General features: G+C 35.0%; 1 protein-coding gene across 1 annotated transcript in view; it reads left to right on the forward strand.

The window, feature by feature from the left end:
- The window catches only part of LOC107573725 (golgin subfamily A member 4-like), a 50077-nt gene that overhangs the window by 16664 nt on the left and 6570 nt on the right, over positions 1-26843 (forward strand). The window contains exons 8-20 of the mRNA XM_016260167.1: positions 3368-3451; positions 5272-5419; positions 5501-5679; positions 6827-6925; positions 7038-7193; positions 7373-11385; positions 11491-11612; positions 13154-13284; positions 13740-13826; positions 16476-16493; positions 17100-17168; positions 18456-18531; positions 23919-24016. Coding sequence (XP_016115653.1) covers positions 3368-3451; positions 5272-5419; positions 5501-5679; positions 6827-6925; positions 7038-7193; positions 7373-11385; positions 11491-11612; positions 13154-13284; positions 13740-13826; positions 16476-16493; positions 17100-17168; positions 18456-18531; positions 23919-24016 — 5280 coding nt within the window. The remainder of the gene's footprint in view (positions 1-3367; positions 3452-5271; positions 5420-5500; positions 5680-6826; positions 6926-7037; positions 7194-7372; positions 11386-11490; positions 11613-13153; positions 13285-13739; positions 13827-16475; positions 16494-17099; positions 17169-18455; positions 18532-23918; positions 24017-26843) is intronic.

Consider the following 26843-nt stretch of genomic DNA (forward strand, 5'->3'; position numbering starts at 1 on the left):
AATTCAATTCAATTCAATTCAATTCAATTCAATTCAATTCAATTCAATTCAATTCAATTCAATTCAATTCAATTCAATTCAATTCAATTCAATTCAATTCAATTCAATTCAATTCAATTCAATTCAATTCAATGTGACAATATAAAATAAAATAAACCATGAATAAAATAAAAATAAACCATGTATGAAGCCGTGTTATTTTAGTATGATTGAGATAGCGTTATATACTATTGAATCAGTTTTTGTTTTTATAATTTCATTTTAATTTCAGTTAAAGTTTGAGTAATTTTGTTGCATTTTTGTCATTTTTAGTAGTTTATTAAATATGTCTATATCATTTTTATTTTATTTATTTTAGTGCATCAATAAAACTAATGAAAAATAATAAATGTAAATAAATAAACTAGCATAAATAAAGGTTGTAGTTGTAATTAACTATAATAAACTTGGCATGAAAAAAATACATGCATGAATAAATTAAATAATGAAAAAACAAATATATGGATTTAATGTGCTTTTTATTTTTAATTGATCATTCAAATTGATATATACTGTATATATATATATACAGTGGGTACGGAAAGTATTCAGACCCCCTTACATTTTTCACTCTTTGTTAAATTGCAGCCATTTGCTAAAATCATTTAAGTTAATTTTTTTCCTCATTAATGTATTTTATTTTATCCGTGCAGGGTTTGTTGTAGTTGATTTAATAATTTTTGTATTATAATTAGTTTTATTTTATTGATACATTATATATATTTTTTTTATTCATACATGATTTATTTTTATATTATATTATTTATTTAGTTTTATTTTATTGTTTTATTTGGTACATTTTATTTTATTCATACATGGTTTGTTTTATTTTTTATTGTGTTTATTTATTTTGTAAATGTTTTTTTTTTTTTTTACAAAAAAAGTTTATTTTATTGATGCAGAGTTTATTTTATTGTTAAATAAACTTTCTAATTGTTATTTTTATGTAACATGAAGAAACACCTAGATTATGCAGTCATATTGAGCAAAATAACATTTCATTTTTATTTTGTATTATTTCATTTATTTATTTTTTGTCATTTTATATTTTATTTTATTCATGCAGGGTTTGTTTAGTTGATTTAATATTTTTTGTATTTGTATTTTTTATTTTATTCATACATAATTAATTCTTTAAATTTTTTTAATTCATACATGGTTTAGTTTTATATTATATTATTTATTTAGTTTTATTTTATTTTTGTTACATTTTATTTTATTCATACATGGTTTATTATTTAAATTTTATAAATACATTTTAGTTTAGTTTATTGATGTAGAGTTGATTATTTTATTGTTTTATTTTTATTTTCATTTGATATTTTATTTATACATGATTTATTTTTTTAATATTTTGATTAATATTTATTTTTAAAAATTGTTATTTTTTCATGTTTTTCATTTTATTTTTCATTATTTTATTCATGTATGGTTTCTTTCTTTATTTTTTTTGTTGCCACATTTTATTTTATTCATACATGGTTTATATTATTTTTATTATATATTTTTTATTTATTAATTATTTAATTTTAGATATTATTCATTCAGAAATTGTGTTAGTTTATTTTATTATTTTTGTTTATTTTTATTTATTTATTTTTTGTTTACTTTAATTCATAGCCATAATGATTTATTTTCTGTTGTATTTTTTCTTTTTTACTTGCATGGTTTATTTTATGATGTTATTCATGCATGTTTTTTGTAAAATTGTATGGTTTATTCATGCATGGCTTCTTTTATTAACTTGATTTTTTTAAATTAAGTAATGTGTTATTTTATTTAATGAATTAATGGTAATGGAGCGTGTTTGCGGCTGTGTGTGTGTGTGTGTGTTTGTGAGGTAGAGGGCTGAGAGTGTGTTTCCTGTAGATGTGATGTGTTTGTGCTGTGTGTGGGAACAGCGCTCAGCAGGACAGTGAGAGCAGAGGTTAACATTAACCTCTCCCTGCCTCAAACAGTGTACGGACACACATTACAGCCCCTCCGATCCCACCGTCACACTCACTGACACTAAAACACACCAGCTGAAGCTCAACTCAGGGATTTACTCTGCTTTTACTTTGCTCAACCACTAAATCATTTCAGATTTATATGAAACACTGAAGCACTGCATTAAATTAAACTAGAAGAATAAAACTAGATTTGTACTTTTTCTGAAGACAAAGTGCACTGGAAAGAGCCATTCATTTCCGAAGCACATAGTCGTGCACCAGAGTTTCATTTTAAGCTGTAGAAGTTTGTTCAGATTGAACGATGGTAATAATAATTCTTGCCTGTGCAAACACCACAAATTATTACAAATAATAAAATTACTTAATTTTAATAAATGTAAAAAAAAAATGTTTTTGAAGAATTAATAAAATATAAATATATAATATATAATTAAATATATAAATAAAAAAATTATTTTTCTTTATTCTAATTCCATTTAAGTTTATTTAAATAATATGTGTATGATATGCATTATATCGAGATATAAATTAAATTTTCAAGTATCAATAATAATATGTAATATAATAAACAAATTATTTTTATTTGCGTTTGGTTTTGGTCGAGTGTCAGTTTTGCACTCTGTGATCAAAAAATACATTTATTTGCATTTACAGTCATTCATTTAGCAGGCACTTTTATCCAAAGCAATTTTTTTTTGAGTTGTGAGTGTCAAAATCTCCAGTTCAGGAAACAGGAAATAACCGGCGTTGCCAGAGTGGCGTTCTGCGCTAGAGGGGACGCGCCACAACCGCTGGCTGCTGTCCTGGGCTGTAATTGAGGTTTGATTGTCGGTCTGCTGTGATGTGGATGTGGCCTGCTTTGTGTGCGTGTGTGTTTATCTGTGGCAGGAGACACGATAATTATTCACAGCTCCTTGGTTGCTGTTTTAATGTAATCGCTTGGTCATGAAAGATATGCTATAGTAATCTGGAAGATCAGTATGAAGGCATTTAACAGTTGCAAAGCCTTGTATTAAAGTGTTTTCGGCATGTTCTTAGGTGTATCGCAGCAGAAAAGACCCCACTTAAAATAGTTTATATGCTTAGCCGTTCAAATATATCAAAAAAAAATGTAGCCAGACTTATTGGATGTGCAAACTGTTTTTGATATACAGTCAAACATTTTTCCACATTTTGCAAGTTAAAGTTTCAGGTCAGTACATTTCCAGCTGGCCTCTGCATTTCCAAGCAACTCACTTTCTATTCCAGGTTGTCTAGACCAGTTGGCTCTGGGGTCTTTATGATAGATGCTCAATAAGTGTTGATTATTATTCTGAGAGTAATGTATTGAGATCCATCATCGCACACTCATCGTCTGTCATCCGTGTGTTTACCAGGAACTCCACACTACAGAGAAGACGAAGCTGATCACGCAGCTGGGAGACGCCAAGAACCTCATCGAGCAGCTGGAGCAGGACAAGGTGAGAAGGGTTCCGCTATGTTGTGCGTCTGCCACGGGACGGTTTGCGAGCCAGCATAAGTAGAAGTACAAATACAAATTCCACTGGCCCTCTAAGCGAAAGACAAAGATGAATTATCCCGGAAAGGCTTTTTAAAATGATCGGAAAACATATATCTGTGTGGGTCGCTCACTTTGACACCTTTGCGTATAAAAGTAAGACTGGAGATAATGTCTTGCTTATTATTTTAGGACGGTGGTCAAGCAGGGTCCAAATTGAGCTTTTCTCTGCCAGTGGAGGGTGAACTGACCAGTTAAAATATTTTTATAGGCCATAAAATTGTATATTTTATTATTTTAAATGTACATGTGTGTATATATATATATATATTCATTTATATATATTGATAGAAATGCATATATTTCATTATTTTTTATAATAATAATAATAAAGCATATAATTGAAAGTAATAAAATGTAAGTACATGAAGTAAATGTATATAATAACATACATAATGTATAATTATATTATATAATTACAAATAATATATATAATATATTATGTTTTTATATATTTTCATTATTTTTAATATTTTGTATATCATTTTTATTTGGTGCAGAACTTGTAAGTTGCAAAGTTGCATTTGTGTGTGTGTGTGTGTGTGTGTGTATATTCATTTATATATATTGATAGAAATGCATATATTTCATTATTTTTTATAATAATAATAATAAAGCATATTATTGAAAGTAATAAAATGTAAGTACATGAAGTAAATGTATATAATAACATACATAATGTATAATTATATTATATAATTACAAATAATATATATAATATATTATGTTTTTATATATTTTCATTATTTTTAATATTTTGTATATCATTTTTATTTGGTGCAGAACTTGTAAGTTGCAAAGTTGCATTTGTGTGTGTGTGTGTGTGTGTGTGTGTATAAAATCTATGAATAAACATTCCTATCTATCTATTTATCATATATATATATATATTATTATTATTATTCTTTTTTTTTGTTATTATATAATAATATTATTTGTACTATTATTGAAACAATTATGAAATATTTTATATATTTAAATACAGTATATGAATTATTTTTTGTACCAAATATGATTATTGAAATATATTAATTATTGTTGAAAATTGTAATTTATATTTTTACATATATAATGTATAAATGTAATTTTTCAATAATAATAACAATAATATGTAACATATTCCAATAACTATATATACTATAACATACAATAAATGGAAACAGTATATTTTTATATTTTTATTTTTATTAATCTTGGTTGAATGTTGATTTTGCACACTATGATCAAAAAATAGTCTTTGAAATGTCATCTAAGCTAGATTCATGTGAAATATGGAGAGCTGTCTGTCTGCTACTGAGTTGTGATCAAATCAGTCATGTTGTGTTTAGCCTTTGACCTTCACCCTGCAGGATAGAGATCATTGCCACTTGGGTCATTGTATGGAATGCGAAAGAGTGCAAACATACGTCAGAAACAATTAGAAGTGTGTCTTCAAACTGAGCACAGAACCTGCTGTAAGGGACAGGTACTATATTTGTGCTAGAGACTGTTTGGACATAATCAGTAGTGGATTTCAGAAAATGAAAAGGTAACTGCAATACTGTGCATTTGAGGTTTAGTTTTCCAGGGGCTTTTCAAAATCAACATCCCCAATGAAGTCATATGAGCTTTGTGTGAGGATCAGACCAAAATATGATCATACTGACTGAAAATCTGGGATGAGCGCATTTAATTTTTTGGTGAACTACCCCGTTAATGCTCATCTATGGAATTATTTTGAAGGGAATGGTCATTGCTGAAACCAAGCGTCAGATGCACGAGACTTTGGAGATGAAGGAAGAGGAGATCGCTCAGCTGCGCTCCAGACTCCTGCAGACCCTCGCTCAGAAAGACGAGCTGCAGGAGCAGAAAGAGAAATCAGAGAAAGCAGGTGAGTGAGACTGTCCCCTCTCTCTGTTTTCCGCTCTTGTGTCTGCTTGACCTAAATGCACTTTATGTGACTCTTTCCCAGCATTTGAAGAGCTGGAGCGAGCTCTAAGTGTGGCTCAGCGGGCAGAGGAGGCACGCCGTCAGCTGCAGGTGAGCGTGGAGGAGCAGGTGAAGCAGGTGGAGAAGGCCAGCGAGGAAGAGAGGAGAAGCTTGCAGCAGGAGCTGACCAGGGTCAAACAGGAAGTGGTCACCATTATGAAGGTGTGTATGAAAAACACAGGGTCAGAGAGAGGGTGGAAAAGCTAAATTTGGACTGTTTGTGCCACAGAAAACTATAAAAAATACCTTTTCCATATTAATAAAACATCTGTTGCTGTGTCATGCATATTTCATTTGTTTTCACAGATGTAACTTCTCAACATCAGTATTGTTTGAGAGCTACATCCTGTTAAACACTGGATGGTTTTGCGGAGATGCTTTTAATTTAGACACTAGGATCAAGAATATTCAATCATTTTGTTTTGCGTTTTGATATGCTGCTTTTGCCTTTTCTCTTTCCCCATTTGCACTTGACCGGTTTAAAGTTATTTTGCCTGGAAAAGCCATCAGTCCACTCTCAGTGTCACATTCATCCTGAGATTTGTCTGGATGAGCGGTTAAACGTTCATGACTGCACAGTTCCCATGAAACCTGTGTGTTTTTATGGATCTGCACACCTTTAGTCTCTTCCATTGTGTATTGGAGTATGATTCATTAACTAAAGGGCAGTAGTAAATCAAAATTGACCAAATTGATGCCACATTTACAGCCCACCATTCTGCCTGCATGTATCTGAGATAGAGCTTTATTTTTGACAAAGAAATTCAGTTCTGTTTCATTCATCAGGTCTCATAATCCTTGCCATAACAAAGACGCATGAAGTATGTCTCTGTTTTCTTTGCCAATAATTCATAGAAGAGTGACATTTTGAGTCAGCTGATTATTTCGCCAAAGCATGATGCTTTGGGGAATAGTTAACTGAGATATTTCCAATTCTTATGGTGAAACGTTTGAGCTTGTCCATGAGAAAATGTCAAAGGGGTCATATGATGCTTTTTTAAAGATCATTATTTTGTGTATTTGGTGTAACAGAATATGTTGACATGCTTTAATGTTCAAAAAACACATTATTTTTCAAATACTGTACATTATTGTAGGTCCTCTATCCCCCGCCTCTCTCAAACGCTTCGTTTTCTACAAAGTCCCTCCTTCCGACAAGCGCAGTCTGCTCTGATTGGCCAGCTGACCCAGTGCATTTAGATGGACTGGAAAGAGAGTTTTGCGTTGTGAACATTAGAGTGTCAGTATTTTAAAATGTCCATCAAACCTGACAAATGTTAATATTTTGCCACGATTTCTTTCTTTTCAGAAATCCTCAGAGGACAGGATAGCAGAAATGGAGCGGTTACATTCAGAGGCTTTGGCTAACAAAGAACAGGAACTGAGTGCTCAGATCAAACAAGCTGTGGTATGCCCTAGTTTTCATTTCTGTTGTAACATGATTAGTTAATGCAAATATTAGCTATTTGGATGTAGGTGTTTCCTAAGCAATTTGCACCATTACTCTTTATTTATCTCAGGAGCAGTGTCGTGAGGAATTGTTGCGGTCGGCACAGGAAAGAGAACAGCAGGTGTCTCTTGCTCTGGAGGAGGCTGAGCTGCAGAAAGCTGCAGTTCAGACTGAAGGGGAGCACAAAGCCAAGGAACTACAGCTAGAGTTGGAGTCGACCAGAACAGTGAGTTTATCGAACACCTTATCTGAGGATAGATCAGCAGGATATCCTTAATGTAGTTGAATAGCCAAATTAACCCATAGATTTGAAGCCAGCATGAATGAGAATGTGAATGAAAGCAATGCCATGGCCTAAGCACTGTACATTTCTTAAAATTGCAATTTTTTTTTGTCTTTTTACAGAGAATTCAAGAACTCGAGAGTTGTCTAGGTAGCTCGGAGAAGGATTCTGCCAAGTCGGATGAACTCTCTGCGCAACTGGAAGAGCACAGAAAGAAACATCAGGCTGAAATAGCTGCTCTAGAAGAAGCTCATAAGCAAGAGCTAGAAAAGACAAAGACAGAGCAGATAACAGCCCTTACCCAGCAGCCTGATGCTGCTTTGGAGGAGCTTGTGCAGAAACATGAAGCAGAAATTGAATCTATACTGAAAGACAAGGAGGAACAGTTCCATTCTCATGTGGAAGACATGAACAAAAAGATGCTTGATAAACTGAGTGACAAACAAACCGAGATTGAGACCCTGTCTTCTGAGCTTAGTGAGGTACTGAATTGTAAACAACAGTTAGAAGAAAGACTGTCCGCTGTGGAGACCACCAGCGAAACTGCAAGACAAGAGTTTGAGGACAGACTCAAGGAAAAACTAGTAAAATATCAGGCTGAGATTGAAGCTGCGAAACAGAAAGAACAGTCATTTGCAGGGGTGGAGAAAATGCTGAAAGAAGAGATAAATCAGCTGAAGATTGTGTTGGAGGAGAAGGAAAAAGCACTAGAGGAGCATGCGCTTAGAGAAATGACTTTGCAAGAAGGAAGTGTGCAGTTGGAGGAGCTTCGACTCAGGGAACAGTCAAATAAAGAGGCCCTTGAGGAATCAAGATCTCAGATTAGCACACTTACAGAAGAACTCCAGCAAACCAAGAATCAAGTGAAAGATCTTGAGCAATGCAATGCTCAAGAGGCAATGCGTAATGATAGTCGGGAGAAAGAAGTGTGTCTTGAACAAAAGACAAGTGAACTTCAGGAACTTGTGCAGAAGATGGAGCAAGTCAAGAGAGAACTATTGGAAAAAGAAAATTTGCATGCTGCCACCTGCAATTCAATGCAAGAGGAGCAAAACCGAATGAGCAAGCAGCTGGATGACCAGAAGAGTTATCACGAGAAGAAACTTGAGAACATTAGGAAAGACATGGATTGCAAGCTGAAATCCCAGGAAAATAAGATGGAGAAATTAAGACAGAAACACAAAGAAGCACAGGACAAGTTGAAGAAGCAGCTTCAGGATCAAGAGGAGAATGCCAAAGCGGAGTTATCCAAGAAAGCTCATGAGATAGAACTGAAAGACCAGCAACTGAAAGAGAAGATCCTTGAGATGGCGCAAGCAAGCTCTGAGGGCCTCAGCACCGCCATGTCTGATTTGGAGGCCAATCACAAAGAGTACTTAGACAAGCTTCAGCTGACTCATAAACAGGAGCAGGAAGATCTTATTCGTCGCTGGCAGGAGAAACTCAACCAGAATGAGGAGGAGTTGCAAGAAAAACATGCTCAGTCTTTGCAAGAAAAAGCCCAAGAGTTGGAGGAGATCTCTCAGCCGCTTTCGGCCAGCAGGGAAGAAAAGGAACAGGTTATGAAAGACATCCAGAACCTCAGGGAGGAGCTTGCCATGAGGGAAACCACTGTGCAGAAACTACAGACAGAGCTCAGAGAGGCTGCAAGCAAGCTGGAAAGTTTATCTGAAGTGGAGGGTTTACTTAAAAGACAAGCCGAAACCATGGAGAAGAATCTGAACCAGGCCTTGAATGAAAGAAACCTTTTGGAGGACGAACTGAGAAAGGCTGAGGAAACTAGTAAGGAAAAACTGCAGAGCATATCTGAAGAGTTGGTACACACCCAGCAAAAGTTGAATATGCTTGAAACGTCCAAGTGTAAAGAGGGTGAAGATCTCCAGAGGACACTTGAAGAAAAAACTGCTGAACTCCAAAATAAAGAAAAAGAGTTCCAGGCACAATTGTGTGCCATCCCAAAAGAATTTGAGCAGTGTTGTCAGGAAGCCCAGGCTAAGTTAGATGGCTTCTCTGTTGACCTGTGTAAGAAAGTTGAGGAACGTGTTGGGGGGTTACAACGCCGGGTGATAGATCATCAGAATAAGGTCACATATCTAAGAAATATTATCACGATGAAGGACAACAGAATTAGCACTGTAGAGAAAGAACTTCAGCAAACTTTTGATGAGAACCATAATCTAAAGAGCTCTCTTGATGAAGTGACTCTTCAGTTAAGTTCAAGTTCAGAGACTCTTAAAGCCTTACAGACTGAAAGGGAGTCTCTGCAAACCAATGCAGATGATCGCTCCCAGGCACTTTCTGAGAAAGACCTTCAAATCAAGCAGCTCTGTGAGGAAAAGGAACACATATCAGAAAATCTCAAAGCAAATGTTTTGCAACTCAGCAATCTAGAATCTGTCATAAATGACTTGAAGACCCAGTTAACAAGTAGCATAACTGAGAAAGAACAAGCCATATCTCTGCTGAATCAGCAGCACAATGAGGACAAGGAAAGAGTAACATGCCAAATGGGGGAGATGGTGGAAAGGCTAGAAAAAGAGAAGACCTCGCTTCAAGAGCAGGCATACTCACTCAGGAATAAGTTCTCTGAGCTGAAAAAGAAGTTCAGTCAGAGTCACAGCACTGTTAAGTCTCTTCAAGATAAAGTTGCAGACATGGAGAGGCAGATTGCAGAGAAGGACGAACAACTTCAGATGCTCACTGCCAGCATTGACAATCATTCCATTACCAAGTCCGAGATGGACCAGGCTCTTAGTGAGAAAGAACAGAAGGTTCATGCCGTGACTTCAGAGCTGGAAAGCTGCTCAAAAAAAGTTTGTGATCTGGAGGAGCAGCTAGAGTTGCGGACAAAAGAGCGAGAACAACTCGCAGCTGATTTGCAGCAGCACCTTACCATTAGGGAGAACGAAAAGATGGAGTTGATGAAGCAGGTGCAGGAAGCTCAGGACCAAAGCTCTCAAAACGGGGCCCTAATCCAGAAAACTGAGGAAAGTCTTCAGTCTTTGAGGAAAGACATTGAAACAGCTAAGCAGGAACTGGAATCCCAGCGGAATGACTTTGAGAGCGAGAAGGCTGAGATCCTGAGGGTGAATAAAGAGACTGTGAAGGCAGCCCAAGAAAAGGCGTCCACCGAAATGGCTGGTAAAGTAGCTGAGTTGAAGAAGAAGGCAGAGCAAAAGATTGGCATGATTCGTAAACAGTTGACGTCACAAATTGAGGAAAAGGAGCAGGCTATCAAAGACTTGCAGACGCAGTTGGAAGGCATCAAGCAAACCCAGAATGAAAAAGAAGAACGTATAAAGTCTCTAGAGGAAATTGAGAGGACAATGGAGGAGGCCACTGCAAAATTAAAGGAAGAGCATGCAAAACATCTACAAGAATTGCAGCAGAAAGAAAACGAGGAAAGACAGGCCTCTCTGCAAAACTTAAAAGATATGTATGAAGAGAAGCTTGCTGCTCTTCATAAAGACATTTCTGCAAAAGGGGAGCAATCTGCTACTGCTGCTATAGAAACTTCTTCAAGACTCGGAGAGCTTGAGACCAAACTCTCAGAATCCAATGAGCAGATTGCAAACTACCAGACTGAGGTAAGTCGCCTTAAAGCAGACCTGCTTGAACAGACAACTCGAGTGCAGGAGTTAGAGCAGACATGCTTGAATCTTCAAGAACAGATTAAGGAGAAACAGATTGATGAAGTTGAGAAGGAACATGTTTCTGTGCAAATGTCCAGCAGTAGATTAGGAATGGAGCCTGCAATGTTAGTGGCCAAGGAAAACATGGACACTATCAGGAACCAAGATGATTGGACAAGTCAAAAGGACTTGTTGGTGAAGGAATATGAGGAGAAGCTCCAAGATTTGCAGCAGAGGTTACAAGAGAAAGAAAATGAGCTAAAAGCACAACAGAGTTCACCTCGAGGAAATGGGGAGACTGTTAATGAGTTCTTAATCAACAATACAAACACCTCAGAGAATGATCTTCAGAGAAAGCTGGTAGAGGCTGAGAATGAGAAGCAGAAGCTCTACAAAGATTACACCAGACTACAGAAAGACGTTCGGTCTCTAAGGAAAGAGCATGAGAAGGAGCTGGAATTCCTGAAAAAGGAAATGTCTGAGGAAACTGAGAAGAAGCTGAAGTAAGATTTATGTGACCATTTTAGAGATTGTTTGTGGATAAGGATGCATATATTATGCTACAATAATGTTATCAGGGTTCACATGGTTGATCTTTTTTTTTTAAGGCTTGAAATGGAAGATATGGAAATGAAACACAATTCGGCTCTTAAGCAGTTAATGAGGGAGTTTAATACTCAGATGGCCCTGAAAGAAAAGGAAATGGAAGGTTCAGTGAAGGAAACCATTGGTAAGACGAACATGTAACTTATTTCTAAGAGTCTCCTAGAACTATTTTCAGGCTCTACTAGGGTTGGGCGATATACCGGTAGACAAGATTAACCGGTATAAATTTGAACTATCGTCTAACTATCGTCTCTTACACGCTTCAATGGCATTGCTGTGCTACGTGGTCACAAAAACTTTTACACGCATTTTAAGCATTGCAGCGAAATAGAACTAATTTCGCTATATGTGTGTGATGGCTGAGAAACCGTTTCTAAGCGCTATCAGAGAGGCGCGAGAAGATGGTGCTCATAGAGCGTGGGAGTATTGATCAGAGTTATTTTTGCCAATTTATAGGCCTTGAACAGTTAAATACACACACTTGTATATGTCAAAATGCCCGTCTTTGCAATTATCCAGGTCTTAAGTGAAAGCAAACAGCTGAGAAAGAAAACACATGTGTAATGGTATATTGGATCCGGGCAGCTCTTAAAGTGACAGCAGTCTAATATTCCTTCTGTCTGTCATTCATGATTATCAAACAACAAAAGAGAGAAAATCTCTCACTGCTTTTGACTAAATCACTTTTGTAACTTTAATAAGAATAAATATATATTTCATTTACACAGTAAATAATACGCAGTGTTTTTATACATTTAATTACTTTATACAATGTATGTTGCATTGCTTTTGTTCTATTGCTTGTAATTAGTTTCTTATTCTTATTTAATTGCTGACTATTTACTTGTCATCAGTGAGCTTGATTTTTTTTTTCTTAGTAGTTTTTTGTGATATTGACACTGATGACAAGAATTCAGAAATTTCTATGTTATCAAAAATGTTGATATGATAAAGACCTTGTCATATCGCCCACCCCTAGGATCTACAGTACAAATGTACTGTTTATTGCTCATGCATGGTAGTTCTATTTTCTGGACACTACTATGATGGCTATAAAACCATGGCATGGCGTTCTTTGGAGTACATTGTGGTAAGAGGAAAATGTAATAACCATACAGTGCAATTGTATATATTAGGTTGTTTAAATATTTAAAGGGATAGGTCATTAGAATATTTAAAGGAATAGCTCATCCAAAAGTGAAAACTTGGCAGCATTGGTCCACATTTATTTATTTATTTATTTTTGTATTAAAGGAGCATTGTGAACATTCTGCCTGACATTTTTTTTGTGTTCCATGGAAGAAAGAAATTCATATTGCTTTTGGAGCAATGTGAGGACGTAAAAGACCAAATTTTCACATTGGAATGAAATACTCCTTTGAGTAAAACAAAAATATTGTTAGAAATACTGAATAAGATCAAGTACAGAAGTCTTGGAAAGCACTGTGGACATGAACGAACTGTGTTTTCATAGTTCACATTTGCTGATTTACTGGAATCAGGAAATATGAAATTTGAAATTCATGATTGGTTTACCATGTGTTTTCAATCCTGCCATGTAAATGCATCCAGTCTGGAAATGAGTGGTTTACACTCAGAGATGGTAACTTCATGGTGACCTTCATGTCTTCTTACTGTACTTTCCTGTTTATTATTTCCACACAGAGAAAGCTCAGGGTGTTGAAGCTGAGCTTATAACTAGCCATCGAGAAGAAGTCAGTCAACTTCAGAAAACGATCGCTCAGAAGGAAGAAGACCTAAACAGAACGGTTCAGAGTCACGAACAGGTCCTTCAGGTACAGCAAAATAATGTGAAACTGTATCTTTTGTATGTAATTGTGAGTTAATGACCAGCAGATGTATTATACGTTCAACTTTATAGAAAGTCACAGGAAGAATTTTGTGAGGAGTTTATTGCTTTTGCTAAATTCCCCCACATAAATTCAGTAAGTTCAGGTTTCAGCTAATAGTTTGTGTATCATCAGGAAACACTTACCTCAGTCAACTAGCACCTCACACTCTCCCTAGAGCTGTAAGGAATGATGCACACCTTATGCTGCTTACATCCATCCTGACAGAGAAGTATGCTAACTATTTGTGATAGGATTATTTCCGTATCTTATAGATCTAATTGTTTACCCATGCATTTTAAGATCCAAGTTTATGACCTGAAAATGAATACAGTATGGCAGCACTGTAAAATGATTCGGACAGAAAGGGCACATTTGCTCAGAGTTTGGTCTTCCTGTAGAGTCGTGAGGTGGAGATGGGGGACCGCGTGTGGGAGGTGCAGAAGGACCTAGAGGAGCTACAGCAGAGGAGTCTCAGCGGCCCTCAGGTACAGCCACAGTTTACACACCATGTCCTGCTGGGAGCTATTTATTTTTGTATTTTGTATGGGTATGCATTCAAATTAGAGTTGTCGTTTTTATTTAAATGTTAATTTTATGCAAATGTAATTCTTAAAAAACAATGCAATTAAACATGCAATACAATTTTTTTATTCATTTTTATACGTTTATATCATATCTTGTAATTTATATGTAATTTATAATAATAATTATTATTATTTAATATATAATAAAAAATACTTAATATAATTATATATAATTAAATTTATTTTTGATATATATATATATAATTGAAAGTAAATTTATTTTAAATAATATAATACATTTTATTGAAATGTATCTGAAAGCCATAATTAAAGTAATAAATCTTCTGATGTTTTTTCTCTATTTTTGCCATTAGCTTTAAGCATTAGTGTTTGCTAAATAAATTAACCATTAAAGTCATAGTTCTCCCAAAAAGTTAAGTAAATGATAGCAAAATCTTCATACTGTCAGATACCTGTCCTGCTGTTCTTATTCTGAGCTGAGATCTTTATTTTTTTGTTGTTGCATGAATTACTTTGTAGTGTTCCTCATTTGTAAGATAAAAATATCTGGTTAATTAATGAATATAAATGTAAATCACAGAATCAAAATGTTGAAATGTCAAATCAGGTGGATGTGTTACCAGTGATAAATTTAATGACATTAAATATATATATATATATATATATATATATATATATATATATATATATATATATATGATAAAATATTTATATAATATAGAAAAGAAGTCAGTCAACTTCAGAAAACGATCGCTCAGAAGGAAGAAGACCTAAACAGAACGGTTCAGAGTCACGAACAGGTCCTTCAGGTACAGCAAAATAATGTGAAACTGTATCTTTTGTATGTAATTGTGAGTTAATGACCAGCAGATGTATTATACGTTCAACTTTATAGAAAGTCACAGGAAGAATTTTGTGAGGAGTTTATTGCTTTTGCTAAATTCCCCCACATAAATTCAGTAAGTTCAGGTTTCAGCTAATAGGTTGTGTATCATCAGGAAACACTTACCTCAGTCAACTAGCACCTCACACTCTCCCTAGAGCTGTAAGGAATGATGCACACCTTATGCTGCTTACATCCATCCTGACAGAGAAGTATGCTAACTATTTGTGATAGGATTATTTCCGTATCTTATAGATCTAATTGTTTACCCATGCATTTTAAGATCCAAGTTTATGACCTGAAAATGAATACAGTATGGCAGCACTGTAAAATGATTCGGACAGAAAGGGCACATTTGCTCAGAGTTTGGTCTTCCTGTAGAGTCGTGAGGTGGAGATGGGGGACCGCGTGTGGGAGGTGCAGAAGGACCTAGAGGAGCTACAGCAGAGGAGTCTCAGCGGCCCTCAGGTACAGCCACAGTTTACACACCATGTCCTGCTGGGAGCTATTTATTTTTGTATTTTGTATGGGTATGCATTCAAATTAGAGTTGTCGTTTTTATTTAAATGTTAATTTTATGCAAATGTAATTCTTAAAAAACAATGCAATTAAACATGCAATACAATTTTTTTATTCATTTTTATACGTTTATATCATATCTTGTAATTTATATGTAATTTATAATAATAATTATTATTATTTAATATATAATAAAAAATACTTAATATAATTATATATAATTAAATTTATTTTTGATATATATATATATAATTGAAAGTAAATTTATTTTAAATAATATAATACATTTTATTGAAATGTATCTGAAAGCCATAATTAAAGTAATAAATCTTCTGATGTTTTTTCTCTATTTTTGCCATTAGCTTTAAGCATTAGTGTTTGCTAAATAAATTAACCATTAAAGTCATAGTTCTCCCAAAAAGTTAAGTAAATGATAGCAAAATCTTCATACTGTCAGATACCTGTCCTGCTGTTCTTATTCTGAGCTGAGATCTTTATTTTTTTGTTGTTGCATGAATTACTTTGTAGTGTTCCTCATTTGTAAGATAAAAATATCTGGTTAATTAATGAATATAAATGTAAATCACAGAATCAAAATGTTGAAATGTCAAATCAGGTGGATGTGTTACCAGTGATAAATTTAATGACATTAAATATATATATATATATATATATATATATATATATATATATATTAACCTAAGAAGTTAAACTGGACAGCCAAGTCTTACAAGGTACTGTCTTAGTCTTTAGTCACATAATAGACTTCATTTGCAGACTCTAAGTTGCAGTATAATAGTCTCAATCCAGAATAGGAAAAAGGAATGAATTCCTGAAAAGGCTTGGAATGCGTCCCTGAGAAAGGGGCCCTAAACAGACAGTCTCTGTTCTCAATTAACCCCTCAGAGAGCATCCTGAGCTGTTAGATTTATGCCGTGATGCCGCTCTCAGGCGAACACTGCATGCTTGGAAAGAGGCAAAAAGTTGAGCCTTGTTCAGGATAAAGTGTGTGTTCGGTACGGTTACAAGGCGCTCTCTCACAGTGCACCTCTGGAGCCCATGCTGCATTTTTGTAGTCTGATGTCACAAGTCTGTGGGCAAACGCAACTCAGAAAATAAATGTTTGTATGTTAATATTTGCATAATAATGCAGTTGTGTGACCTGCCGATTCTGTTTTGTGTTTCAGGGTCTTGAAGAGTTAAAGGTAGGTTTTATTTCCTTCTATTTTTCTGATTAATTCCCATTGACAGTCTATCTGGTTGACTGTTGTAAAGACTGCTCAATATTAAGATTTTTTAAATTCATACTTTTATTCAGCAATGATGCATTAAATTGATCAAAAGTGACAGTAAAGAGATTTATAATATTACAGAAGATTTAAATGCTGTGCTTTCATTCATCAAAAAAATAAAAAAATCACAGTTTCCATAAAAATATTGTGCAGCACAGCTGCTTTCAACACTGATAATAATAAGAAATGTTTTTTGAGTGTCAAATCAGCATATTAGAAAGATTTCTGAAAGATCATGAAACACTGAAAACTGGAGTAATCATGCTGAAAAATCAGCTCTGCATCGCAAAAATAAATTACATTTTAAAATATATTCAAATAGTGAATAGTTATTTCAGTTTGTAAAAAATATTTAACAATTTTACTGGTTTTACCGTATTTTTGATCAAAGAAATGCAGCCTTAATGAGCATAAGAGACTAACCCAATGTTACAAAGAGTTTGTTCCTCAAGATGTTGCTTTTACTTTCCGCTTGTTCCATATTTTTGACCTCTGGTCTTTTTCTCTTTGTCCAATCAGGTTCAGCTTGCAGAAAAGACGACCATGTTGAGCGAGGCCAGGCTAAAAGAGCAGGAATACCACAACAGGGTAAGTGAAGAGAAGTACTAACAGAAAGACAGAGAGCTTAGCTTGTTGGGTGTCTGAACCACTAAACGGGTAGCTAGCTATAAACATTGTTGACAGTTTAACTACCTTCAACTCGCTCAGCAGGATTCTCATGCTCTTCCATGACAGCAGTTGACCTGAACAAGAAAACTTACCGTAGTAGAAGCTAGAAATGCTTGCGTTTGCATGCTTGCACATAGTATGTTTTAGGCCTAAGAAGTGTTGGCAAATGACAAAACTTGAGAAGCACACAAAGACAAAGTAGAAGGCAGAGAGAAAGAATGAGAGGAGCGTTTACCAACCGTCACGTTCCCAGAGCTCCTGCACTCCTCCAGCTGTGTAAAACCGAAATAAGATTAGATTCATTACACCGCACATCTGTTTACTCTTATTTCACCCTTACAAACAGTTACAGCAGCGCTCATGCTGTTTCTCTCGCCCCACACGAACGCAAACTCACACGGGGAGGCACACACTGGACATACCTTTATTTTTATACCCCGGTTTCACCCTGGCCCATACATTGTTGTTCATTTGAGGACTAGTGTAGGGGAAGTTAACTCTTGTGCTGTGCAGAAAATCCTAACCTAATTTGATGTTCCTTGTCAGAAATGACTGGCCTTTTAAAAACTGCTCAAATCTCTCACCATGCTATATTATCGGCAAATCTTGGATTCAGTATTTTTACCAACTTGTTTTCTTTACATTAGCACAGGTTTTGTATTTGTTTTTGGAACTGATTGATTGTAGGTTTCACTGATCTGAGCTTATGCACCTCCGCTTTGGAGTGGGAAAAAAAGGTTGTTTGTGGATCATTTTGGCAATGTTCACTCAAAAACTGAAGTGCATAAACTCAGATCAGTGAGGCCTACGATCAGTCAGTTCCAAAAACAATTACACAACCTGTGCTAATTGAAAGAAAGCAAGTTGATAAAAAGATTGCATCCAATATTTGGTGATAAAATGGCATGATGAGAGATTTCTAAGCAGGTTTTTTGACCACACGTGTCATTTTTGGCAAGTTGTTTTATCCTGTGTGAGCAAAGTCAATCAGTTTTAGTTCTATGCAATAATATCAACTAGCATTTTCAGGAAAAAGAAAATCCTGTCCAGTCGCTTTGGATAAAAGGATCCGCTAAATGCATTAATGTATTATGCATATTTGCATGTCCTCTTGTTTAATTTCTAAAACTTTTATACAAATATAGACACCAACTTGAGTTCTTTAAGATCAGTTTTGCACTATATATGTGTATTCTTTATTTTCAGATTCATGCAATAGAAGACAAACTAAGACGCTCCCATAAAAACACAGTGGTGACTCACCTGGGAAGCTCATACAGAGGTAAATATTTTCTATAAAGATGGCTTTTGAATGCTATATCGTCTAGCTGTGGGCAAGCAGAACAATGTTTCTAAAGCCAGCTGGTATCCAGATGTCATTTACTGTTTTATTTATCTGTTTGTAATATGAATTTGGGGGTTTTAGCCGCCTAGTGACAGTAAAATGCATATTAAGTATCTCCCAGAGGTTAATGAATGATGTGGCACACTGACACTTGGCAGATAAACCTCACCTTCATTCTCACTAGCTCTGGGCGATCAGTCACCGCAGGAGAGCTGTGCTTTAACACCATGCTATCAATCACGCACATATGCAGAGCTTAAACATATGGGCAGCTAGAGGAGAAAATCTGCCCCTCCACAGTCCTTCCCTGCTGGTGTAATAAAGAGCTCATCTCTGAATCTAATGCTTTTCACAGACCGCATTTCTCCCCAATTCCCACGAATGACCCCAGATCTGCTGTGTCCTTTATACTTGCATTGTTTAGATATTTTCTATAAAGATGGCTTTTGAATGCTATATCGTCTAGCTGTGGGCAAGCAGAACAATGTTTCTAAAGCCAGCTGGTATCTAGATGTCATTTACTGTTTTATTTATCTGTTTGTAATATGAATTTGGGGGTTTTAGCCGCCTAGTGACAGTAAAATGCATATTAAGTATCTCCCAGAGGTTAATGAATGATGTGGCACACTGACCCTTGGCAGATAAATCTCACCTTCATTCTCACTAGCTCCGGGCGATCAGTCACCGCAGGAGAGCTGTGCTTTAACACCATGCTATCAATCACGCACATATGCAGAGCTTAAACATATGGGCAGCTAGAGGAGAAAATCTGCCCCTACACAGTCCTTCCCTGCTGGTGTAATAAAGAGCTCATCTCTGAATCTAATGCTTTTCACAGACCGCATTTCTCCCCAATTCCCACGAATGACCCCAGATCTGCTGTGTCCTTTATACTTGCATTGTTTAGACAAGAACAGTGTCAAGATCAGCATCAAAACAACGCCTTTTGTGTTATTTGCAGGCAGTGTTGCGGGTAATGCATTACAAGTAACGCGAGTTACGTAATCAGATTACTTTTTTCAAGTAACTAGTAAAGTAACGCATTACTTTTTAATTTACAAGAGAATATCTGAGTTACTTTTTTCAATTTATTGATTGACAGCTCTCCTGTCCCCATGTTGAGAGAAATCAGAAGATGTTACTGTAGTTCTAAAATAAATATGAATATGCATGAATTCATCTCACTCACAAAAAAAAAACACAGATTCAGTATTCCTCAAAATGAATAAAAATAATGCAACTCAGAATATGACGCAAACCTGCAATAATTAAATGTTAAACGGCACAAATATCCTTTATGTATTTAATCCCATTCTATTAACCAATGTCTTTGCTTCTGACCTTTGATGATCCAGTTCAACCGTACTAATAATCAGAAATTACTCTAGACAAACATTTGTGTGTTTTTTTTTATTGCTGAAGTGTGTTGAAATGTCTTCTTCTGCATTCTACTGTACGGATGTAAATGTACTTTCCCTTCAGCCTGAGGCTTATTCATTTCACTTTTGGTGTGAAAAGGCTTTTATATTTGCCAAAAATAGAAGTTTTTTATTTTAAAAATAAACAAGCAAGCCCTGTCCAGATTTAAAAAGTAACGTAACGCATTACTTTCCATCAAAAGTAACTAAGTAACACAATTAGTTACTTTTTTATGGAGTAACACAATATTGTAATGCATTACTTTTAAAATTAACTTTCCCCAACACTGTTTGGTGGAATAAATGTCATTTGGGTTTTGGGTGTGAAAATGCAGACTAAATTTGTATTTTTAGGTGTGCTAGTCATTTAAAGACAATTTAAAATTACATTGTAAAGCATATGCATTGCACAATCATGTTTTTAAATATTCACTATTGTTTTAGAAAAAATTGAACACTTTTCCATCAAGGATGCATTAAATTGTGACTTTAAAGACATTTATAATGTTGCAAAAGATTTCAAATAAATGCTGTTCTTTGAACTTTTTATTCATCAGATAATCTTGAAAATTAACATTTATCACAATATCTACAAAAATATGAAGCAGCACTGCTGGTTTTACCTTTGATCATGTTTCTTGAACAGAAAATCAACATATCAGAATGATTTCTGAAGGATCATGTGATACTGAAGACTGGAGTAATGATGCTGAAAATTCAGCTTTGATCACAGGAATAAATTACATTTTAAAATGTATTCAAATAGAAAACAGTTACTTGAAACTGTAATAATATTTCAAAATATTACTGATTTTGAAAGCTTGAAATGAGACGTTTAAGGGACCGATTTTGAACACTAAAAGGCAGCAACCTTGGTAGACTCGACTCTCAATTTCATCACAATTTGACATTAACAAGTTGCTGAGATTAAAAAGAAACACCAGTTAGCACAAAATAAATAATGCACCATTATGGGTTAAATTTGCGTCCTTTGTGCAGTTCTAATTAAATTGACAATCTTATTGGATAAATCAAAATTCCTGGAATTCATTTTTTTCTTTTCACAGATATTGTTGCAATGCTTTCTGCAGTTGCTTAATCTACAAAATATACTTGCAATGCTGAATTTGTCAGTCTTAATGTTAGGAGTGTGTCTATGATGCCTTACAATGCTATCTAGTTAGGTGGCTCACTAGGTTTTGGAACAGAGCCATCCTCTCTCTGCTCATAAACCACATGAATTATCCTTCTGAATATATTCCCAGATGACTTTGTCCTTTGAAGATATCTCCATCTCTGACATGCAGCTAAACAATCCGTCTTCATACACAAACAAACCCGTCCGTTTATCCTCTCTGTTCTTCAGCTTATCTGTGTGGTCTCTACATTAAAGGGACAGTAGCTTATGAAGTCTTTTTGACCTTCTGACTGCCTCCCATGAACTACTCATTATTCGTTCACAAGAGACACTGCCTCAGAAATGCCCCATAAACTACCTGTTTTTGTATATATGTTTGATAGAGTACTGAAATAATTTATGGTGGTACTTTGTTTTCTCTGCATTGATTTCTTTATTATTTATGGAGTTTGTTCATTATCCATTCAACAGTTTAAGCATGTGCTAATGGCGGTCGTAAACCAGTCCATCTGTATCATTCAAACAGCATTGTTCTGGAGATGAGACCGATCGGTGTGGCTCGTGTTACGTCCCTGTTGGCCCAGCTGGGCTGATCTGGGGTCAGTCGGACAGGTCGGGTTATTTATTAGCCCCTCATTTCTCCATGCTTTCTGATCAAAGGCCTGTTTGGGTTTCAGCGGCACCTTGAGTTCCAGCTCTCTCCGTCAAGCCACCCCAGTGTCTTCAGCACTGGTTAAAGGGGCTTTCCAGAGACACACGACTCCTTCTGCTAATTGCCAGTCATTCACAGGTTTAATGAGGCAAGACTGATCGGTTGTACCTCCTGTGCTGTTTGTGCACGCTAGATACTGTAATGCAAATGTCAGCTTCACTTAAAAAACAAATTGCTTAATCCTTACATCACTTCCATGAGACGTTACTGAAGATTTACTGCACATCTGAGGTGCTTGTGATGCTTATGATGTTTACCACGTGTGCGTATTCTTTTTAGCAAGAGCATGTACACTCTTGTTCAAAAGTTTGGGGTCGGTAAGATTGTTTAAATGTTTTTGACAGAATCCACTTCTGCTCACCAAGGCTGCATTTATTTGATAAAAAATACAGTAAAAATGTCAAATATATAATAACCAGTTTTATATTTTAATTTATTTGAAATTGATTCCTGTGATCAAAGCTGAATTTTCAGCATCATTACTCCAGTCTTCAGTGTCACGTGATCCTTCAGAAATCATTCTAATATGCTGATTTGCTGCTCGAGAAACATTCTTATAATTATCGATGTTAAAATCCGTTGTGCTGCAGTGCTTCATATTTTTGGGAAATCCATAATACATTTTTTAGGATTCTTTGCTTAATAGAAAGTTCAAAAGAACAGCATTTATTTGAAATAGAAATTATTGTAACATTTGAAATGTCTTTTTTGATCAGTTCAATGCATCCTTGCTGAATAAAAGTATTAATTTCTTAAAAAAAGAAAACTTTTTATGCAATTAAGTATTTTTGTCATTTACTATGTGCATCTAATACATAATTTTCGTGAGGTACAGAATTGTGTTCTTTTTCCCTAATTAATATAAACAGTTTCTAAATGAGATGAGTTAGGCGTGGTGGTTGAGCTGGGCTGGTTAATGTTGTGTTGTTCTCTTTACGTCATGTTTTCCATGGTATCAACAGCGCAGAAACCTGCCCTGCCCATTGCCGGCTTTATGAAATGCTTTTTTTTATTTTTTATAACTTTTTGTTCATTCATGGTCTCAACGTCTCCTGTTCCGTTTCTGCTCTCACTTCTTTATCCATTAAAAGCAGGGTGGGAAACGGAAAGGCCCCCACCTCGACAGAGCCAAAGCTTCTTGTATTTAGCCACAATGCTGTCATTATAGTGTTCCAGCGCTGCTGCGAGCCGGCGCTCTTAACTACAGCCGCTGGAAGTGAGGCTTGTCTAGCGCTCTGATTTACGGGCTGATTATTGCCACGCAAAGGTCACGGGGTGTGTGTTTAATGAATGTATTGAGTGTATGAATGCTTGCTTATCTTATTGATGTCAAAGCAAGGGAAAATTGTCCTCAATCACCAGCACACATTCTGAAAGATTAACTCTTGCTATCGCTCATACTTCAGATTTGAATCAACCCCCTAAACTGAGATATTAAACTCGGACTCATAATTTCTTCTGCACGCTTAAAAATAGAGGTTTGAAAAAGGGGGTTTTCACAACAGTGCCACAGAAGAACCATTTTTGGTTCCCAGTTCATAGAACCACTTTTTTTCTTAGTTTTTTAATAATCTAAAGAACTTTTTGTTAAATGGATGTTAAAGGTTCTTTATGGAATCATTGATGCCAGTAAAAAAACTTTTTTATAAGTGTGCACTAGCATCATGGTATATATATATATGCATATATAAAATACATTATACATAATATACATATTCAATCTAAAAGTCTAGTTGCATTTGTAGCAATGCATATATTTTCATTTTTTCATATCTGATCATGCGATTTTCTATTATTTCTATATTATTTCTATTATATCCTCTCCGACTCTCTTGGTTCAACTCTTAGAAGATGATGGTTGGTGTTGAGTGTTTGGAGGATTTATAAGTTCGTCATCTGGCTGCTCTGGTTTTAATTATGTTCAACAGAACTGGAGTGAATGAGGGAACAGCCAAGTTTTTGCACAGGCTGCCTCTAAAACGAGCTTAATGTCTCTAGTGCTCTTAGATACTCTGATAATGGTTATGATGAATCTGCTGTTTGTTTGTTTCTACAGATTTGTCACACAACAGCGCAGACCCCTTCAGCGAGCCGACCGAATTCGAGTACCTCAGGAAGGTCATGTTTGAGTACATGATGGGAAGAGAGACAAAGGTACATTTTAGGGGTTATTATTACACTTTACGATGAATGTTATTACTGTTATGCAGTATTATTTGAACAGAATTGTTTAAATTACCCTTCTTTTTATTAAGAAAAAAAAGGTATAATAGAAAATGCAGAAATATATTCTGGTCAAGCTTAGGCACTCAGAAACTTTATTAATATATATTTTAATTAAATTTATTAAAACTTTAAAAAAAATTAAATGGCAAGGATGGTTAACGTGACAAATATTAATCTAAAGTTAGGGGGTTGCTTACACGAGGATCAGTGTTGTTATTGTTTGCTAAAACTATTGAAAATCATGTTTATTTAAATAAAGCTGAAATAAAATGATTTATAAATATTAGATGGGAAAACTTTAATGAAAATTAGAAATGCTGCTTTGGCAACTAAAAGTTAAATAAGTGCTAAAATTACTAAAAATGAAATTAAATAAATAAAAGCTTAGTAGAAAGATTTGACAACTTGTAAAAGCATATACAATTACTAAAATTAAGAAACAAATACAAATTTAAACCAAAACCTGAAGATATCAAAATAAAAGCTCATTTAAAATATTAATAAATGCTAAGTAGATACTAAATAAATAAATAAGTAGTAGATAAATAATATTAAAATAACGTTGATTTGAGTGACAAATTCCAGCATTTTTTTTTTTTAAACCATCTTTTGAAATATTGGTAATATCAGCTATTATGCCTTAATATATTTAGCCAACATATTAAGATTATGGGCACAGGAAAATGTAGCTACGGATAAACAACTATGTTTAAAATAATAATTATGTGTTTCCATGTTGTAAAACTTTCATATTATCTTTCCCACAATGCACAGTTTTCCCCCACATAATAATGCCGTTTGTTAGAGGAAGGATGCAGTAAATAAGTGTGACGGGGAGTCCGGATGGAAGCCTGTAAATTGATTCATTCCCATGAAAACTCCCACCAGCGTTATTTTGTGTCCGTTTAGCAGGACCCTAATGAGCGAGTCTTGTCCGTTTAGCCAGGACTAATTAACGGCCCGGTTGTCGCCGCCCTGAAGCCAGCGGGATTCCCCCTCGCTGCTAATAAACAGTCGGGTCCTTATGACATCACAACAGGCCTCTCTGTCAGAGAGGATGTCCGGAGGGCGGCCCGGTGGCTCGTTCTCATCACATGACCCAGTAGCGCCTGCCATTTAAGAGAGATGCTCGGGGTGAACGGCTGCACTGGTTCTGATTAGCGCCACATACAGGCGCTGGCAGGTCTGTCTAGGACTGATTACCCAGCAGGCTGCAGATAATGAGCGTTTTGTCTTTGTGAGATGTAATTGCTCACAGAACAGTGCAGATCTGCTAAAGATCGGCGGCAGCGTTGTTGTAAATAAAAATTGTTTTAATTAATTGAAATAAAGCCAACTTAAACAAAAACAAAGTTTAGAAATTAGAAAAACTGAAATATATGAATTTAAATAAAGTAAGTTTATGTACCAAAATTACTAAAACTCCTAATGGAAATAAAAAATTATGCTAATTAGATTTTGTGTTTGTGTGTGTATGTGTATATAAACAAAAAATAATAATAAAAAAAATGATCAAACACAACAAAATTATTCAAACGTACATTAAACGTAACACTTGAAATATAAAAATTAATAAAATAATATAAATAAAATTATGAAAAATATAAAATAAAATAATGAAAAATATAAAATACTATAGTAGTATATAAATTTAGTATTTATATACATATTCATATATGCTCTCTATAAAATAGTTAATAAAAATGATAAAAACACATACAATGACTAAAAGTGCAACTAAAATTAAAATATAAAAACAAAACTAAAATGTAATTAGAATAAAATTATAAAATAACATTAATTTATTATAATTATTAATTTGTTATTAATACAATTTATAGAAATAAAAAAAAATAATAATAGCTACTATAGTAGTATATACAAATTTCTAAAATTACACTGAGTATTTTCTTTTGTTTTCTGTAAATACTTTGTTTACATTCTTACACAAAATTTCATAAAGCAAACTGTAATAGTGTCAGAACATCCATGTGTGTACATGCATGTATGCTTCACTCTAGTGCTGGGCGGTATGACCAAAAATTGATATCACTGTATTTTTCAAAATTATACCGGTTTCACGGTACATGACGGTATTTTTTTTTCAGGCATGACCAGGTGTTAACCATATTTTCTACTGATTGAGAGAGGAAGTACTGCAGTATATTGACTTGGAATGCCCTATTTTACTGTCAATAGTGACTAAACACGACCCCTTTTAGCACATGTTAATCAGAAGTCACTCTCATTTATAATCGCGGCATCGTCTGATAAAATCAACATGCATCTACACTAAAGATGCGGTTGTTTTGGCTAGATTACTTTTTTGTCTCGTGCAGCGCACTGCCTGTGAAAAAAACAGCAAACAAAAAAGTGCATGTGATATTAACAGATGAACTACGCTCATATTTATAATTCCAAACAATCAGTAAGTGACAGGTGCTAGGAAACGCTGTTTTGTACTCATTTATTGACGAGTCGGCTGCGGTGCGGCCAACTGAATGCGCTGCTTCTGCCAACTAAACAGACGCCGAGAGAGGCGACACTTCTCCGGGAAAGTCAGACCTCGCGTTCGTGGGACGGCACTGGCGAAATCTTCCAACTGAACCATAGCTAAGGTTTAACCAAAAAAAGTCGCTAGGTTTGTCAGTATGAATATTCTATGGGAAAAAAAACGCTAAAAGGGTCTGAAAGTTGCCAAATCCAGTGCTAAAGTCGCGCTCGTGTGTGAGAGAGACGCGGGAGCTGATGGCAG

The sequence above is a fragment of the Sinocyclocheilus grahami genome, unplaced genomic scaffold (genome assembly GCF_001515645.1).
Source record: "Sinocyclocheilus grahami isolate Dianchi unplaced genomic scaffold, SAMN03320097.WGS_v1.1 scaffold2017.1, whole genome shotgun sequence".
Lineage (NCBI taxonomy): Eukaryota > Metazoa > Chordata > Actinopteri > Cypriniformes > Cyprinidae > Sinocyclocheilus > Sinocyclocheilus grahami.